The sequence below is a fragment of the Pseudopipra pipra genome, chromosome 7 (genome assembly GCF_036250125.1).
Source record: "Pseudopipra pipra isolate bDixPip1 chromosome 7, bDixPip1.hap1, whole genome shotgun sequence".
In the NCBI taxonomy this organism is placed as follows: domain Eukaryota; kingdom Metazoa; phylum Chordata; class Aves; order Passeriformes; family Pipridae; genus Pseudopipra; species Pseudopipra pipra.
In genome coordinates, this window is record NC_087555.1 from 20,597,978 (window position 1) to 20,617,695 (window position 19,718).

The 19,718-nt window shown below is 34.0% G+C and overlaps 1 protein-coding gene across 1 annotated transcript in view; it reads left to right on the forward strand.

The window, feature by feature from the left end:
* The window catches only part of LOC135417203 (sodium channel protein type 2 subunit alpha-like), a 44,918-nt gene that overhangs the window by 18,582 nt on the left and 6,618 nt on the right, over positions 1 to 19,718 (forward strand). Inside the window, 8 exon segments of the mRNA XM_064660978.1 lie at positions 244 to 696; positions 8,125 to 8,242; positions 10,114 to 10,268; positions 11,465 to 11,638; positions 14,427 to 14,549; positions 14,813 to 15,094; positions 17,568 to 17,621; positions 18,399 to 18,536. Coding sequence (XP_064517048.1) covers positions 244 to 696; positions 8,125 to 8,242; positions 10,114 to 10,268; positions 11,465 to 11,638; positions 14,427 to 14,549; positions 14,813 to 15,094; positions 17,568 to 17,621; positions 18,399 to 18,536 — 1,497 coding nt within the window.

A 19,718-nucleotide genomic window follows, 5' to 3' on the forward strand; every position in this document is an offset into this window, starting at 1 on the left:
TACAAGCCTGAGCAGAAAAAGAATTTACACGTTTCAGCAGTGTAAAACCACAAAACCCCCTGTGTAGAGGTATAGGGCAGGTGTTGTGCTTAAATTACATTTACGTTTTATTTTCTTTATAATTTCCAGAATCTTATGCTGTGAAGGAAAGCATGAAACCTATGTTCGTAGTGCGTTCGTGAGAAGCATGTGAATGACAACTGAAGAAATTAATCTCTGTTGTCTTTTTTTTTTTTAAATTAGGTATTGAACCTTTTTCTGGCCTTGCTGCTGAGTTCATTTAGTTCAGACAATCTTGCTGCTACAGAGGATGATAATGAAATGAACAACTTGCAGATTGCTGTTGCAAGAATTCAGAAGGGAATAGATTATCTGAAGAAAAAAGCAGGTGAATGTGTCCAAAAGTCTTGTTTGGGAAAACAAGCTGTTGTAAATCAAAGAACAGCAACAGATCAGTTGAATGATGAGAGACACCACTGCATTTCCAACTGTACCATCGCTGAAATAAGGATAGATACGAATTATCACAAAAATGAGAATGGAATGGCCACTGTTATAGGTGGCAATGATTATACATCATTCATAAACAACCCAAGCCTTACTGTTACAGTACCAATAGCTGTTGGAGAGTCTGATTTTGAACATCTAAACACAGAAGAGTTTAGCAGTGACTCAGATTTGGAAGAAAGCAAGGAGGTAAAATTTAAATATTTTATTTTTTTGTATGAGCTAATTATACCAGTTGTATTGTTTCTTTGTATGAATCTTCCTACTGAGGAATGGAAAACAGTTGTAATTTGAGATTGTTGAACTGTGCTGAGAGTGAATAAATTGAATTGGGCAAGTGGAGCTCAAGGGGGCAGGAAATCCAGGCAGAACTGTATGACCATACATGAACCCATTTATAAAAAGATTTTTGAAAAAACAATCTCTTACAAATTGTTGGTTAAATAGCCAAACTAATATATATGTACAGCATAAACAGTTAAAAGACTGGGTTTTTTGTGTAACTGTAATATTTCCGTGAAGGAAGGATGAAAGTAAATTGCTATTTAAAAATATTAGAGAAGATATTAATAAAGAATATGAATACCCTTTTAGGAAAATCAACATTACTTTTACTGGATAAACTTAACAGAGGTGCTAACTCAGGCTAATGAGAGCAGTAACAACAATTTTCGAGTTCTGAGGTTAAAATGATGGGGAAGAACCAAGGGAACAATGTTAGTATTATAAAGTGAATACATCAATTAAAAACTGCTGAGAAAAAGTAGAATTACTGAATGAAAAAATATTGATTTCTTACGTGTTTGTGGGAGTTTTGAACCAGTCACTTCAAAGACAACTGCCTGACTTTAAACTTGGTCAGCAACTGCAGACTGAGGGGGAAAAGCAAAATTATGGATTTCAGCAGGATCCTGAGAGACAATGAAAGTTCAGATAGCAATCTGTGGCTCAAGAGCAGACTGTGTCTAGCATCAATACCCCTGGCATGTGAAGACACCAGAACATTAATAGACTACCACTGATTGTGTAGACAGCTGTACTCCAGCCTGGATTGTTTTGGATTTTGGTGGGGGATGGGGGTGTGTGTGTTTTGTTTGTTTGTTGTTTTTTGGGAGTTCAGTTGATTGGTTTGAAGGGGTTTTGATTGGTTTTCAGCTTTTTAGGTTTTTAGTTGTTTTGTTTTGAATGGGTAATTAATTTGACCATATCATTTCCAAATTGTAGAAAATAAGTTTGTTCTAGAAAAGTGTAGTGAAATTACATTTAGAAAAGTGTAATAAGGTACTCTTTAGGTGCTTCTTTTATTGTAGAGTGCAGTGTTCATTAGTATTACACTTATTTTTGCTATTTCACCAGCTCGTTTTCTGACACTTAATTTGTTCCATCTACTTTTTGGCGATTTCACTGCTTCATGTATTATATTGACCACTCGGTTGAGAAGACTGTAGATTACTAAGAGGCCTCTTTAAAGCAAAGCAAATAATATTCATAACTTCCTTAAAAATCTGACCAAAGGATACTGGACTTCTTAGTGTTTTAATAAAATTTGGTTTTGTGAAAGGAATATTTGATGAATCCAGGTAATCTACTCTTGCTCTGATAACTCTGTTAAATCTAACTCTTACCTGGAAAATATTCTTCAGTTGAAGACACCTCGTTCTTCACTATTTTATATTTAAGTATTGGGTGACAAAATCTATGTCTCCTCACCTGTGATATATTTCTGAAGATGTATTAATTTTAACACACTCAAATTTGGAGAAGTGGCTGAGGATTGGTATAGTTGAAAGACAACCATAGGAAATACATAAACTAACAACAAAAAACTATTTCATGTAAACTAGTTCATAGTCAGCAAGGAAATTGTCTTTTGTTCTGTAGATTATTTCAGCTCTTCCTTTCAGACTTTCCCTTTGAATGGGAGCAGTTTATGTTGGAGTTATTAGATAGCTACATTATTTGATAAGCCTTTGAGAAGTTATTGGTGAGAAGTGAGATTAGATTTATAACAGAAGACTAATAAAAGATAGGTCTGAGATACCTGAGGAAATTACAGGTTTATTGTTAGGCATGGGATTTTGTTTTTGATTGCTTTATGTCTGCTGCAATTCATAATGCACCTTAAACTGTTTGAAACTTTTTTTTAAAGTCATGCAGTTAAACCTAATGTTTGTGGGGAAAATTGCTTATGCAGAAGTTTTCGTGTTTGACATGGTATGATTTACTTTTTGTTTTGTTTTGCCTGCAGCTTCTTTCTGAAAGTTACAGTAGATACATATTTAGCACCTAGTGAAGACCAGGAATAACCTTGAAAACGAAATGCAAGGAGAAATAAATTTCTGTCGTTTTAAAGGTCTAGTTACTACTATTTAAAGGATGCTTAAACCTGTAGTATACACAGCGTGGGTGTATCTGTCTGTCTTTTTTGTTTGGGGCTTTTTTTTTTTTGGAGGAGGGGAATTTGAGGATGAAAGGATTTTTGGTGGTGGTTTGGTGGGTTTTTCTGTGGGATGTTTTTTATGTTCAGGCCCAAGTCCAGTATACCTCTATGAACTTCAGATGTTCTGCTAATCTTACCTCTTCCATTATATCTTCGTGTATGCTTAAAGCTCTAATCCACAGCTATAAATGTGATGTTTTGCAAATGTGTGTCATATCTAGAAAACACATTTTTTACTCAGTTGGAATCCACACTTCTGTTTCCAGAACTCAAACAACGTAACGGGTACCATGTTTTAACATCATTGCGTACCATTCTTACTTCTCACAGGAGTGAAATAAAGCTGGATCAGTGGCGAATGCAGATCTGGTGCTTTTTAACCAGGCAGAGCAACGTGTCAGCATGTTTACACAGGTTACCTGAACAAATCATACATATATGGTCATTTTTGAGATTGATTGGCCTGCATGCTACTCAGCTACAATATATTTTTCCCCATATGTTGCAATGTAGTGGAAACATACACAGCTGCTCTGTAAGCTGAGCCCCATGACCCACATCACAGCATGACTGAGGGCAACACCAACATGTTCTTCTCTCCTTGTTACGTCTTTGGTATTTTCTGTACTACTTTTGTGGCATAACCTGCATGCTTTGTAGGTTTTTATTATTGTTAACTGAATTATTAAGCGTTAAGACTTCAAGGTTAAAAGAGGTTAACAACCTATGATTTTATGAAAATGAATAGTCCTCATGATGTTTTCTGTCATCTCTTGTACCATGTTTTTAGCTGTCGTGTAATTATGAACATTTTCTGAGCATGTTCATTTGACCAATGCCTCTGTAATATTACATATATACAGTTACCTGTATGCTGAAATGTTTATATCTTTGATATAAATTGTTTTGTGTTTGTTCACAGTGTTTTTATAATTTACATTCCAGTTTTCTCATATAAGAGAAGCTAAAATATAGGATGAAAGATACACTTCTAGGGATAATCAAACTTTTTTTTATACATATGCATAGTTCTTTGGATATGGATGTAATGATACAAACTACTCACAAAGTTTGTATATGTCTGTAAGATTGGAAGTTAGGGCATCATTTATGTAAGTTTTGTTCTTCATTGTCAGTAATTGTTTCTCTGTAAACTTAATCCAGTTGCTTAATTTTTATAAAGATAGACCTAAAACATAATTTCAATCAAAAATTCTGTGTAGGTTTCTGTGTAGCTATCTAAATATATCTGGGGTTTTTATAACTATATAAATAAGGAAGTTCAAACAAAGAAGAAATATAAAAATAGGAAAATCCGGAATATGAGTAAAAGTAAGACAATTGTTAAATAGATGAAATACGAACTAATAACCTACCAAATCTCTAAATTCAGGAACTCCAGAACTATAAAACAAACCTTAATTGTACCAAGTTATGTATTTCTTATTCCTGATGATCTCTTCTGAATAGTTGGGCACTTCCTCTCTTTGTCATATTGAGGTATTCCTTTTCCAAATACAAATTTTGTTTACATGGTTTTGTTGTGGAATCCTGCATTATTTTTTGTGTATTCTTTGGCACTGTTTTATATATTGGAAAGATTTAGGCCTCACTTTTTTTGTTCAAGAGGGGCCTGTAAGCTGTTCAGAAAGAAGAAATGTAAAAATGTCTTTGTAAGGATTTTTCCAAACCATTTTAGAAAAGGCACTTACATAGGGGAGAGAAGAATGTGGTAGTATCCCATCCTAGTGGTTCCAAGTATGGGGGAATTAGTCTCATTTGATGGATATTGTTTATGTGACACTGGTCCTGCTTCAAGCTTCTGCTGGTATGAATTTGGACAAGTGCAGAGCAGCACACAAACCAGTAAAGCAGGAGCTTGTAATCATCTGAATATCACTTTGTCTTACTTACCCTTCATTGCATAATAACATGATGCTTTTTTTAATAGATACACACGCCAATTTTTTCCTAAGTTACAGAGTAGGAGCAGTAGGTTTTGAGTTTAGTTTGTTGAAAAAAAAGTATTTTCTATGGAGAATCTTCTGGTTTCTTTAAAAGGTACACTTTAACTGTAGACATGGTTACTTTTATTCTTTCAGGAAAAGATCCCAATAAAAGTGACTTTACTAACTGTGATTATGCTGAAGAGTACCCTACTCAGTGATAATTCAACATGATGATTACAAAAAATGTGCTTTGTGTACTTTTTGTTGTTTAATTAATAGTTGACACTAAATGGAAAAATGAGAGGTTTTTTTAACTGAAGTATTACCTGTTAAAAATAGATCTGATTGACTAGGCAGATAGCCAATGGATGGAATATCAAAAGATCCAACACTGGTGCTTTCTCTTGTGTTTCTACATAATAATGTTTTTGGATCCTCTTTTCTAAGAGGTTCCTAACCATGTTCTCCAAAGCACTGTTATCAGCAATTGTCTTTCACGTTTTACTGTAGTGCTTTACCTCTTCTTCAGCAAAAAGAGACTTGGTGATCTTAAATTAAAAAGCAAAAGAGAGAGAGATCCTTAGTTAATGGAAATATGAGAGTATGCAGTGCAGTCATCCAGTGAGTTGGGTTTTTTTGGGTTTTTTTAAATTACGCAAGACAATCTTTCCCTCTTATTCCTCCTCTTAACAACTGTATTGCTGATATGTTTGTTCTTTGCTTTGGAGCTTCAGTGGAACAATTTGTAGTAGTAGTAGTAACATTTTTCTTACAAATATTTGTGCCATTATACCTTGAATCCTTCAGAAATACAGCCAGATCATAAACATCAAATTATGACCTTAAAACAGTACGGGAGATATTTATATTGAAAAAATTAAAGTATTCAAACTCTGAATAGCTTTTCACTGCCAACAGTGAAGAAGAAAAAGGATATTGTATTGAGGGAATTTTCTGTAACAAAAATGATTTAGTGATTCTTTGCAAACATTAAGATCACTAATCAACTTTGAGTATGTCAGTTAATCCATTCAATCCAGTGCTTAGTGTACATACAATATGGCCTTCTTACCTCAGTCTGGTAAACTGAGCAGCAGCTAATTCCCCAGAAGGTAAAGGATGAACATTTCTGTCTTTAAAGTCCTCCTCCTGGAGTGATTCCTATAATCAGTTAGATTTCTGCAAACTTTGTAAATAGCAAAGAAACTAGCTTTCAAATTTTTAATTAGAACAGGAAGCTCTTCTATGCATATTATTTTTATGATCTCTTTCTGTTTTTGTTGTTTGGTAACTGCATCTTAGTGAAAAATATGGGTACCCTACATAAAAAAGAGAACCAATGTTTAATTAAATCTGTGACTCTTCAAGCAGTAGGATTATATCCTATACTGTCCATAGAAAAAAGACTTTCACATTAGTGAAAGACTGTCACACTAGTGACAAAGTCACTAACCAGACTACCTGGTTTATATCAGAATAGTTCATGGAATCTCTAATTTGATTCTAGAGTCAAGAAAATTACTATTTTTAATTAAAACTAAATTTAAAAAAATCTCTAGTCTCTGATTCTTCTACTGTGAGTTAGAGGAGATATGTAACTTTTTGTTCCAAACACATTGATTCTTTTCAGTTCCTTTTGTATTTATGGTTGTTCATCTCATATTCTTTCAGTTGAATTCATGTCATCTGCTCAGACAGTTCACTAAGCTTACAGTTAAAATGACCCAGGGTACTTCATGTTGGTTTTAATTTTTATTAGCAATATGACACAAAACTTCTGTACTCTTAAAAAAATATATTTTTTAAAATTAATAATTTGATTTATAATTCAATTAAGAATTTCAGTTTACCTGCCACCGCTGCAACATTTTGCAATATATATGCTATGTCATGGAATGATGAAAGCAGCATATTAATAAAATTATGAAGGGCATATAGTGCTATCCTCCGGTTCAGAAGAATTAGATAGGAATAGTTGTTTGCTGTGAATATTGCTATTGTAAAATTAATGGTACTAAAAATGACGAGACATGTTTACAGTAGACATGAGCAATATGGACCTTCTATTCCAGATAATCAGTTTTTAAAAAAGTAGCAGCAAAGTAGGCAATATAACAAAACCTTTTTTAATAAAAGTAAATGCAGAATATTGAGTTACTTATTGTATTGTCTCTGTCTTTCAAAAACATGAAAAAATTGTTTAATACGGAAAATAATTTTGTCCTTTCGTGTTTCACAATTGAGCTGTAAATACAACTTGATTGGATAGTAACTTGTCTGCTTTTGTATCTTAAGTATCTCTTAATCATGCAAGTCTAGCTAAATTAATGAAAATGGTGTTGATTTGACAGAACCAAGGTTGTTTTATAAAGTGTGCTTACATCATTCCCTACAGACATTTACTTGTGTGACTTCATTACTGATGTTTTATACTTCTTGATAATAACATTATAAAATGTCAGAGAATGCTGTGGCCAAAACTACTTTGACTTAGTTTGGTACTCATACTTGAGATTAAGTGTACAGGACACCACATCTTCCTTTAAAATCTCCAGACCACGGACTTTGCAATACACGGGCAGATTACAAAATAAAAAAATAAATTAAGGTTTATTCTTTTATTGGTTGGGGGAGGTTTTTTAATTGTTTTTGTTTGTTTGAGTTGGTTTGGGGGTTTTTTGTTTGTTTTAGTTTGGTTTGGGGTTTGTTTTTTTTTTCTACTAATGTGACTTTTGTAATTTTAATTATTAAAACAAAAAAAATAATTCCTGGGTGTTGACTGTACAGGTATGTGTACCAGAGTAATGGGTAGTTTCAGAATGCACAATGTACTACATATGTGCATTGGCAAAAAAGAATGCAAATTAATGCCAGTTGAAATGTATAAGAAAGTAATAGTAGAAAACAAACTAAATAGAATATGTATCAGCAAATCAACTTGGTAACAGTTAACTTTGATGAATGATCACACTGTACTATATTTAGACTAGAAATTCTGAAATTTCATGAAAAATTACATGATATGTCTTGCAATATCTGGGTAGAAAGTGGATGATTTATGCACATTTCAACAGCATTGACTGCTACACGTGGGTGTTTGTGTGTATTTCTGGTGACAAATATTGTTCTTATTATTACTGGTACACAGCGTTGCATGCCTAAAGTTAATTACAGTTCTAAAAATGTAAATATTAGTAAAGTAAAAATGTTATCGAATTTTATTTTCAGAAGTTAAATTTTTCCAGCTCATCTGAAGGAAGTACAGTTAATTTAGCTGTCTTTGGAGATGAAATAGCTGAAACTGAACCAGAAAAAGCATCAGAACTACAGGACTGCTTTACAGAAGGTATGGAAATAAAATTTGGGGTTAGAAATTACATTTTGCTTGTTTGCAGTTCAAGGAAGATATTGGCTACAGCAGCCCTGGATCCTAGTTTGTCAAGTCTTAGGATATGATTAATTTTGTCTTTTGTAGATAGTTATGCTGAAGTCTGTGGAGCCATTTGTGTGATGCAAAGATAAATATGTGTGTATGTGATCATTTATGATATTTTAAAATAATCAATAGGCAGAATTCTATAAACTGATTCTCAGCCATCAGTAATTCTGTTGATTTGAATTACATTGTCAGTAGTGAAATCTGCAAGACCAAGCCCTCCACAAGGTTCACTTCACTGAGAAATTTAAACCATAGTCATGTGATTACTCACAGTCACTTTTTAGTGCTAGAAAGCAATCCAGTGGGTGATTTAGATTTTGGAAAGTTTGACTCAAACAATAGTTATTATCTTGACATTATACTATTAATGGAGTGAGAGGGCGCATAAATATAATGTGGGATGGAACAGGTGAATGAGATCCTGTGGTGCTATTTAAGTAAAGAAGTCTTAACAGTGTACTTGAATGTCCTTGGAAGTTTTTATTCATTTTACTTCTATATAGCTATATCCTTTAGGGGACTATTGAAATTTACTATGTAGGAAAGAATTTTCAGTTTTTGCGATATTAAGATTTTAATTTCCTTTTAAGTAGTGGGTAAAATCATTCAAAACAAAATATGTTCCAGGATTAAATCTCCTGTCCATGCTTTCTGATTTACTATTTTGAAGACACCTTTGATTTAGGCTAGGAATCTTATCCTTTGAAGTATTCTTTTACTCATCTTTAAAAAAACAAAATTGTTTTTAAATGTGGGATTGCGTTGACTATATCAAGCTCTTAATTAAAAAAAAAGTACATTTCTCAAATAATTTAACATTATATTACAATTCTTCCTTATCCTTATATTATGTGATATCTATCGGTGCTTGGGCATAAGATTATTTTTTTCATAATGTAAGCATTTTGGCTAGTTGAAGTGAGGTTAACCATGTTCTTCACAGTGGTAGGTGTTTTATCTGAGCTGATGAAACACAGTGTAACTTACTTACTTGTAACATATCAACTTAATGACACTCACAGGAAACCCAGAATGCATTTGGGACCCATTAAAGTAGTTTCAACCTCTTTACGTTTTTATGTTGTTAATAATTTTTAAAGAATTCAGGAGGCTACTATTGGCTAAGCAGATACTGATATTCATTGAAAATTATGCCTCTAGGCCCCATGGTAGATGTGGATGGTTGTGTGGAAGTTACCACAAATCTGTATCACATGGGAAAGCTCTCACAGTTTCCAGTTAAACCATTTGTTTCTGTCATGAAAGAGGTATCCTTAGTTAGCCCTCGAAGCAGCAGTTTTTCCTCAGTGTAATAAATTAGTGTTTATGTCTGTGATTTATTTGAACCTTAGCTGAAAAGCAAAATTTCTTTTAAAAGAAGCTTCTGTACTCTTGAACTAGTTCATGTGAAAGTTGCTGTGTATGCTCTTCTTTTCTGCTCCCTGATATTTCTCCTGTGTTCTTTGATTATCTGTATATAAGTTGAAAATAATTTTAAGAAATGTTTGTAAATGAAAAATAGCTCAATTAGATTACTCTCCTTTATTATAAGCTTGATGTAGCTAGCATCAGAGTAGAGAAAAAATTGTGTACATGCAAATTTTCCTACATCCAAAGAATAAAATTGAGAAAAGTAGGTATGCTTTAAGTAGCATGCAGTAATTTGAAGTGCAGAGTGAAGTAATTTGAACTTCTTGAAACAGGAGCTAGTTAAGAATCATTTGATTTTTCAGAATAATAAACATTTTACCATATAAAAATATTTTTTGTACTGTTAGGCTGTATACGGAAGTTTAAATGCTGTAAAGGCAGTATGGAAAGCACAAAAGGAAGAATCTGGTGGAACCTTCGAAAAACCTGTTACAAGATAGTAGAACACAACTGGTTTGAAACATTCATTGTCTTCATGATTCTTCTCAGCAGCGGAGCTCTGGTAAGTCAAGCTTGCAGCCATAGGAATGGTACCTATTAAAATGTGTTATCAAAGGCAGTATTATAACATGTGTTCATTAAGAAAAAAATACAAAGTTGTCTTGAAAGAGAACTTGGACCTGAATTCTCAGATTACTTCAGGTATTACATTTAAAATAAGTCATTAAAATTTTACAGGTGAATTTTTGATTAATACAAGGTAATGTATAATACAAGGTAATGTATGTGTGTTTATGAAAAGGATTATGATAAAAACCTTCTTTAAGAAATTATAAAAATAATGAAAAATGGATTGTGTGCAATAAAGGAAGCAATTTTTCTACTTCAAATTAAAATTGTCCCCAAAAGCAGTATAGATACTAAATTCATCATGCTCTCATTATTTTTTTGCTATAATTTTAGTTTCAGTATTTCTAGTCTGTTACATAGGAATTCTTGAATTCCTTTATACTGTTCTTAGTGACATTTAGTCCTTCACAGAGTTTGGACTTGTTTTGGTTGTTGATTGACATAGGATTTGGTATATACTGTCATTGTCTCAGCTCCAACACCTAAAGCACCATGTCCCTTCCTTCTCTGACCTTGATGTTTAGAGGGTAGTTTCTCTCACTTTTTTCCTTCAATCCTCATGCTGCCATGTGGTGTTTTGCAATCCCAGAGGCACCACCAGCTTTACTGTTGGGCTCAGCTGCTTCCAGTGTTGGGTCCATGCTAGAGCCAGCACAAAGCAGCCCCCTGCTCTCTTCTCACAGTGGCCGCACCTACAGCCTGCCACTACTAAAACCTTGCCATCAGCACCTTGTTCAGCAAAGATTATCAGCAACATAATATTTGGTCTCTGTAGCTCATTATTCTCTTTGGTTAATTGGAGTTAATATAATGATGAGACTGCCTCCTGACTGAGCCTGACTGGGCTTTTCAGGATGACAAATCGTAATTCTGCGTTGAATATTACTGAAATTTCTGAAAACTTTTTTGGCAACTTCAGACATTCTTTTATAATTCCATTATCAGACAATGATAAAATCTAAAACTCAGAAAGAATGCGATTGTAGTTTCTACTCATACTGGTTTTTCAAGGTAAAATATCTCAAGTTGAAAGTGATTCTACTTGGCTGTTTTAATTCAGTTCTGGCTTAATTTGTAATTTGCAAAGACTTTTCGATATCTGACTTACATATAACCCATTCTTCACAGGCCTTTGAAGATATAAATATTGAACGGCGCAAGACTGTAAAAATCATACTGGAATATGCTGATAAAATCTTTACTTACGTCTTTATTCTGGAAATGGTGCTAAAATGGGTGGCCTATGGTTTTCAGATTTACTTCACTAATGCTTGGTGCTGGCTGGACTTCCTGATTGTTGATGTAGGTACTATACTTTCTAGGTAGTCTATTTTTGTTGTTTAGGCAGATCCTTTTTTGTAGCTCCAATATGATATGTATACAGTGAATAATATAAATTTCGCTTAAAAGAACAGAAAATTACATACTTGTGAATAAGATTCCACTGTAATTACGTGGTGAGTAACTAAATCTGGCCTTGTGCCATCATTGACTCCATGTGTTCTGTGCTTTACTACTCTGGTTCCGACTGGTAAGTGAGGACTGTCAACTGGTTTGACTTCAGTCTTCTGGATATGGTGACAGAGAAGAAGGAGGAAGCAGACACAGGAAAGAGAAATTAAAGTGAGAATATGGAGTAGGACAGTAGGACAGCTGATCCCGAGCTTAATGTGTCACTGGCAAAGAAGTGTGGGGGAGAATTGTTCTTCAATAATAGCAGTAAAAACTAGTGTTGAAATTTCACGCCAAAGAAATTAATTAAATTAGTGATATTGCATGATGTGTTTGTTTAAAGGAGTTCTTTTTCTTTGCGTAGACATTGGAGTGGAAATTCAACAAATGGACAAGAGAAAACTCTGTTAATTGGATGGTATCTGGAATCTAGGACAGAAATTTTTTCTCCTACCAGTAGAATTGAAACTTACCTAATGCTCTTTTTAAAGTAGATTTTTTGGAGGGAAGGGCACCAGTGGTGTTTTTGTCTTCCTCGTGCAACTGTGCTGCTCTTTTAGTGAATCCACGTTCTGAGCAAGTGGACTAGCTCAGTGACATGAGATAACACATGGTCTTTCTGGGAAAGTTTTCTGCTTTCTCCTTTCATATTCTCCCCACTTCTTCTGTTGTGAACACCCAAATTAAATTTACACCAAGTACAAAGTCAACACATATTCCCAGCACAGATGTATTGATCTGTAAGAAACTTAAAAAGTATAAGAGATTATCCCCTTTCCCTAAGATTAAATTATCCAAGCGAAATACCCTCAACAAACAAAAGGAAAAAAAGTTAGGACTGTCTTTGAGTAAGGCTGAATGTATTATGTGTTTTTATTAGCTTTCTTTATGAATACCATTGGCTTCTGATTTTTCTTTATTGTAACTTAAATGAAAAATTATAACAATTTTTTAATTAGCAGAAAATCAACAGCAATCATCTAGATCAATTTTGTTGTCTTCACGTAAAATTCAAAGAAATAAAACTATAGCATTATTAAGTAGAGATGCGCTAATCTTGCAGGAAGAGGCTTTCCTGTAATGCAAATATAATGACTGCATTACCTAAGAAAATATGGTTATCTGACAGGAATACTTGAAACGTTTTCTCTGTAACTTCCATAGAATTATAGTCTGAAGGTGTGATATCTTAAGGTCTTGATGGATTCATAAGGATTAATGCTTTCTATACTAAATGTTTGTCTAGCATTCGAATTTAAAGAGGGCACAATCTTCTGAAACTGAGTATTATAATTCAGTTTGTATAGGAAATCAGATTAGTGGCATAAACAAAGGTCATTCTATTCAGTGAATGTGATATTTTTCTGGATCTTCTCCTAATTTTTTTTTTTTATGTTTAATTAATTTTTCTTCTCTTGAACTACATGGCCTAATTATAATTACTATAGTGGCTGAATTATCTGAAGTTTTAGACAGGTTATTTCAAAAATACAGGTAGCGATCACTGACTTGTATTTCATGTATTGCACAGTTATTCCCTGTGTTAATTTGGTTTTATCAAGTTTGTATGATTTACAAAACAAAAATTAAATCTTGATTTTTTTAAAAAAATCACCTTTGATTATGTTAAACCATTGCATGCTATCTTTAAGAAAATTAGCCAGTTTCTCCTCATTGTCTGTCTATTTTATTATGTGCCATTGTTTCATTCATTTCAATGCTCTAAGGTAGATAACTCTAAAACAAATCTGCCAGCTTCTCAATCATGCTTGGACTTAAAATTTTTAACTTCAGTTTTGAAGTTCAAACACAGGAAACAATGCTCTTTACCAAATGGAGGTAAACAGATTTTCTTCTGGTATTTGATATTATGATTTTTAAATAGCCAGATTGCAGTAGTCTGAAGAGACGGTAAAGCAAAGCTCATGATTAAATTATTAACTCTGTCATAACTCCACTTCCAGGAAAGTGCTGTCTATGCATTGAAGTGCACTGCTTTTAGATAATCTTATTGACATTGATTTTTTTTTTGTGTCATACAGTTAGAAGTCACCCATATTAAAGTCCTGTGTGACTGAGTATATGACACTTCCAAGCCTGTCTTCTTCAGCAGGCAATATGAATTACTAGTTCTTGGTATACCAGCTATTTTGTGGATTATTCTAAGTGCAAATTAGCAGAAGCAAATACTGCTGGCTCACATTTTATCATGAGTATAATAAAGCACTCTTTAGTGTTGTAATATGCCATGTAGAATAGGATTAAGTTTTCAATACATTTCAAGCATATACTGAGTTTATTGGGAAGCTGAGCTTCTATTCAAATTCTTTTGTCCAAATTGCCCTTCATTTTGCACAAGTATGATATGCATTCTTCTAACTAGAACTGTGTAATGAAAATTCCAGAGATTGTTATCTTTTTGTTTAAGCTGTTCTGAAATTTACATGCAATGTTACACGAATTTTTCTCGTGTTTTGTTCTTTTTTTATTTACTCTTGCTGGAAGGTTAGGGACCTTTGAAACTTTTTTTCCGCAATATCCAGATCAAAGTTTTTCATCCTCGAGGTATTTCTGTTTTGAAGTTACTAAAAAAAAAAAGTAAAAAAGTGTTCTTTTTGTTTTGTTTTTTTTCCTCCAGGTCTCGTTGGTTAGCTTAGTAGCTAATGCCCTTGGTTTGTCAGACCTTGGTGCAATTAAATCCCTCCGAACATTAAGAGCTTTGAGACCTCTAAGAGCTTTGTCACGCTTTGAAGGCATGAGGGTAAGAAAAAAAAAGAAATAATGTGTAAAAAAAAAAATCCATAATAATACACTTAATTATAAAATCGTTGAGGAACACTGAATTGCATGTCTTTTTACAAGGCCAACAGTAGCATGTGTGATTGTATTACATGCGTTAGTCCTTTTCTGTTTGCGTTACTTCCATGTAATGTTTTACATAAAATCTTTTTCTAGAGTTAGAAAAATTAATCCTTGTGTTGTTTTTTTAAAAATGGGGATTTTTTTTCTGTTTTTATTTCCTAGGTGGTTGTGAATGCTCTTACTGGAGCAATCCCATCCATTATGAACGTGCTTCTGGTTTGTCTTACCTTCTGGCTAGTTTTCAGCATCATGGGAGTAAATTTGTTTGCTGGCAAGTTCTATCACTGTGTTAACACCACAAATGATGAGACATTCACACCAGAGGAAGTCAGTAATAAAAGCATGTGTGAAAAAATTAACATGACTACTGGAGGTGTTCGGTGGAAAAATGTGAAAGTAAACTTTGATAATGTTGCAATTGGTTATCTTTCTCTGCTTCAAGTGGTAAGTGTATAATTTTTCCAGCTTTATTTTTTATAGCAGTAACATTTAATTCCATAATTTTCAGTGCTATTTTAGAATATATATTAATGGATATGGGATTTGATTTTAAAATTCTGTTCTATGAAGCTAATTAATGTTGCTCATGGTAAAAATCTGATATGTTCTCTGGCCTTTTTGGAAAAGGAGGAATATCTCTTATTTACCTGATGGATATAAAGTTCCTTGGCACCCAGCTGCTAGTACCTTTTCAAGTTCTACAGAAAAACAGCGTCTAGTTAAAATATCTAGATAAAAAAAATGACCTAGGTTTAATTTCCTTTGATTTGCTTTATCTGTTAAGGCATATTGACTAAGATTTTTATCATGGTAGTCATGTACATTGTAGGGCTCATCTGATCTTCAAACAAGAAGAGAGCAAACGATTTAGTTTGCTAAAAATCTAAAACCTTAGAAAAAGGTTTTGAATTCACTTTTTCCTCACTCTTCTTTTTCTTTTTTATTATTATTACTAGTTGTACTCCAGTCATTGTCTATTATTGCCAAGTGAGTGTTTTTGGAGAAAGTTTTAACTTGTTTTTAAACTCTAGATGAACAGTTGCAGAATTTACTAGTGTTAGATTTCTAAGCACAAAACTCTTTTAGAGGCAGCGTCTGTAAATTGGAGCCAATAAGACAGAAATATATATTCAAAATATTGACAAAATGCTTGTGGAAACTTTTTTGTGTTCATAAGCAATTGGCAACTATTCTGTCTTTACAAATTTCCAACTGGTAGTATTTAGTAGTTGGTATTGTGCTAGCAGGCTATCATCTGGTTGCTTCAGGGAGTAGCAGTAGCTGTTGCTAAATAGCACTAGTCATAAATTACCTGCTTAGAGAACGGTAGTGCTTTTAGCATTTGTAACATATCTTGCATATAGAGTTCACCTTTGTAATGTTAGCAGTGAACATACCATTCACACCTTGTATGCTCTGAGTATCATTGCTCAAAGGAGTAAGTGTAGTGAAGGCCCACTAGGGGGATAAGGAATTGCCTGAATGGCTGTGTTGGAAGATTTACAGTCAGTGGCTTAATGTCCAAGTGGAAACCAGTAATAAGTGGTGTCTCTCAAAGGCTTGCACTAGGACCAATACTATCTAAGAGCTTCACCAAGGACATGAATAATGGAGTTGAGTGCACCCTCAGCAGTTTGCAGATGACACCAAGTTGAGTGGTACAGTTGATACTTAGAGGGGTTGCCAACCTGAGGGACCTCAGCAGGCCTAAGGTTGTTGAACCTCATGTAGTTCCAGAAGGCCACATGCAAGATCCTGCACCTGGTTCATGAGCAGTCTCCAGTATCAGTACAGACTGGAGCATGAATGAATTGAGGTCAGCTCCACAGAGGTGGTCTTGTGAATACGGGTGGAGAAAAATTGGACATGAGCTGGCAATATGTGCTTGCACAGGATATGATTGCAAAGTCGGTCATATCCTGGGCTGGACAACAAGAATTTTGGCCAACAGATGAGAAGGTGGTTCTCCCCGTGCAGGCCATTCTTACAAGGCCTTACCAGTATAAGGAAGATATAGACCTCTTAGACTGGGTCCAGAGGATGGCCAGGAAAAAAATCAGAGGACTGGAACACCTTTCCCAGTTTGGGAAGAAGAAAGGGCTGAGAGAGTTGGGAATTTCAGCCTGGAGAAGAGAAGGTTCTAGGGAGACCTTATTGTGTCCTTTCAATATTTAAAGGAGATTTATAAGAAAGGCTAAGAGAAAATTTTTCCCAAGGCCTATAGTGACAAAGGGCAATGTTTTTTAACTCAAAGAGGGTAGATTTACATTGTATATAAATAAGATTTTCCCTTTTTTTTTAATGATAAGACAGTGAGACACTCAAACAGGTTGCCCAGAGAAGTTGTGGATGGCCCATCATTGGAAGTATGTGATGTAGTGAAAGATGTCCCTGCCCATGGCAGAGGGCTTGAACTAGATAATTTTTAAAGGTTCCTTCCAAGTCAAACCATTCTGTGTTTCTATTATTTTCTCAAGAGTTTTTGGGACTACTTACCTTTTGGAGTTTCTTCTAGGACTATTTCCATATTCTGTCTGAAAAATGCCAACCAATGGTGGCTGATTCTTTTTTTTTCTGGAGAAGTTCTCCAATTTTTTTGGTAGTCAGAATATTAGAACTGAGAGTCCTGTTATAAATTGCAGTCTCTCTGGTAGGCTCAGATATTGTTTGCAACTCATCTCACAGAGAGTTTATATGAATTTCCATGAAGACTAGAATTTATTCAGTGTTTTACGAACTAGGGAGAAGTATTCCACAGTACAGTACTTCCCGTGAATGCTTCACTTGTAACCTACCAGACTTTTAATATTTCTCTTTATTTTTGTGGGTGCAAATACATAGCAGAAGACACTGTTTTATTTAGAATGTTTGCAAAATTGAAGCTTTGATAGAAAATATCAACAAATTCTGCTTTTAGGCAACATTTAAAGGATGGATGGACATCATGTACGCTGCGGTTGATTCTACAGAAGTGAGTGCAATATAAAATCTACTGAGTAAAAATAAAATTTACTGAGTGAAAACAAGTATACGATTGATGTAATGCTTCTTGGATGGCAGTTGAAATGAACTAAAATATAAAAAATTAAAATGTAAAACCTTGATAAATTTCCTATATAAACCTATGAACTACAAAGTGCATATACTTTTAATAGGTAAAAGAAAAATTATAGCCATAGATTCACATAAAGTATTACTCATTTAATAAGTCATCTGAAAATTCAAAACTAATGAGATCTGGTTTCCTATTAATTTATCTCACTGAGATTGTTTTACCTGTGTCTTCAAAAATAACCCAAATAGTCTAGTGGCATCCCTGCAGTAGCAATAGCTGCAGACTCTGATGATGTCAAAAAGTAAACTGGCTAAATTTTGCCTGGTTTTGTTTTAATGTTGATATTTGTTTGCATCTCTCCTCTATCCAACTCCTGATTTGCATAAAGTCTGTAGGAACTGAATTGCTTCTGAGCGTTTTAAGATTTGCACGTTTCTGTAATGTCAAATGTCATTAAAGAGGACAGACAGGAAGGGGAAGAATGGCAGGTCTGTGTGTGCAGTTACAGATATCTGTATTAAATGGATTTTCAAGTTGAAATATAAGGCAAGTGTAGGATATGCTTCAAAAAAGTTGAGTTTACCCCCTTGACAGAGTTGCTGTCCATCTGGATGCCACTTCTGTTCCTGCTTGGTATACTGTGATTTGTCTTATCTGTTATTTGTGATGTTTTGCTGTTTTTCTGTTACATAGGCAGAGAAACAGCCCAAGTATGAAGAAAGCCTGTACATGTATATTTACTTTGTTGCCTTTATCATCTTTGGATCATTTTTCACCCTAAACTTATTTATTGGTGTCATCATAGATAATTTCAACCAACAAAAGAAGAAGATAAGTATCACAGATTTCATTTTCACAACACTTCATTGTTACTGAGCACTCATAAAATGTATGCAAGGATAAATGTGTCTGAAACTTCTCATAGTAATTTAAAAAAAGAAATCAGCTGTTAAGATTTCTGTTTATTCAGAATAATGAAATAATAGTACTTTCTTTTCAAGGCATTTGAAGTAATTTACAGTTACACTGAGTGTTTGAGTGTTGTCAACATTCCTGTACAGCCCAGTGATATGCTGTACATCCGAAAATTACATCTTTGTTTTTCCTTAACCTTACAGTGCTGAGACAAAGCTTTGTGAAAATGCAGATGATTTAAGTCAAGCAAATAAATGACAGGAAAGAAGAGAATATGCAAAACTATAAATATCAAAATTGATAAGGAGATAGAGCAGTACAGTGAAGACCTTCTCAATTACAGACACTCATACAGACAAATTGAGTGCTGGAAATACTGCTCTGTACTGTAAGACTAGAGAGAGTTGGCAAACTCTTGAATTAGTAGTGAGTTTGCAAAAGAAAGAAAACTGATGACATTTGAAAATATATAGTTTTTCTTTTCAACTGAAATTGTTTCTGTTATTCAGATGAACACAGAATTGTGTCAAGAACTCTGGGAGCATTTAGATAGATTAAAATGCAGACTATGATAGCAAATTAAACTGTCCTTGCTATTTAAACTATAAATGCTGCCTAAGGTCTATAATAGTCTTATTTTTCTGTGCACATTTGGAATATTGATTTTATTTTTTTTTAACTGAGCTAAGTAATAACAAGGCTGTACATAATTTCTGCATTTGTGATTTGAGATGGTTTGTCAATGATTCATTATACTGAAAAAAGATCTTGCTAGACTTACTGCAGTAGAAACTTCAGTAAATCTTTCCACTTTAGATTGGAGTATGCAGCTTCCTATATTGCTTCTTCAGATCCTCTAAGACTGTTATCTGCAGACCCAATAATAGAGAGGAGGAGTTTGTGGTTCCAAACCTAGTGGCATCTTCATCCTCCGAGATGTTTGCACCTCCCTTGGAATAAACTTCAGGTGCATCCATTGCTTAGGAGGAAGGTGGTTCCATTTTTCATCCTTGGGGAGAGGAAGTCTGAGGTTATATACATTTTTGTATATAACCTGAGGTTATTGGCATTTTTGGCAGTCGATACATAACAAGGTGG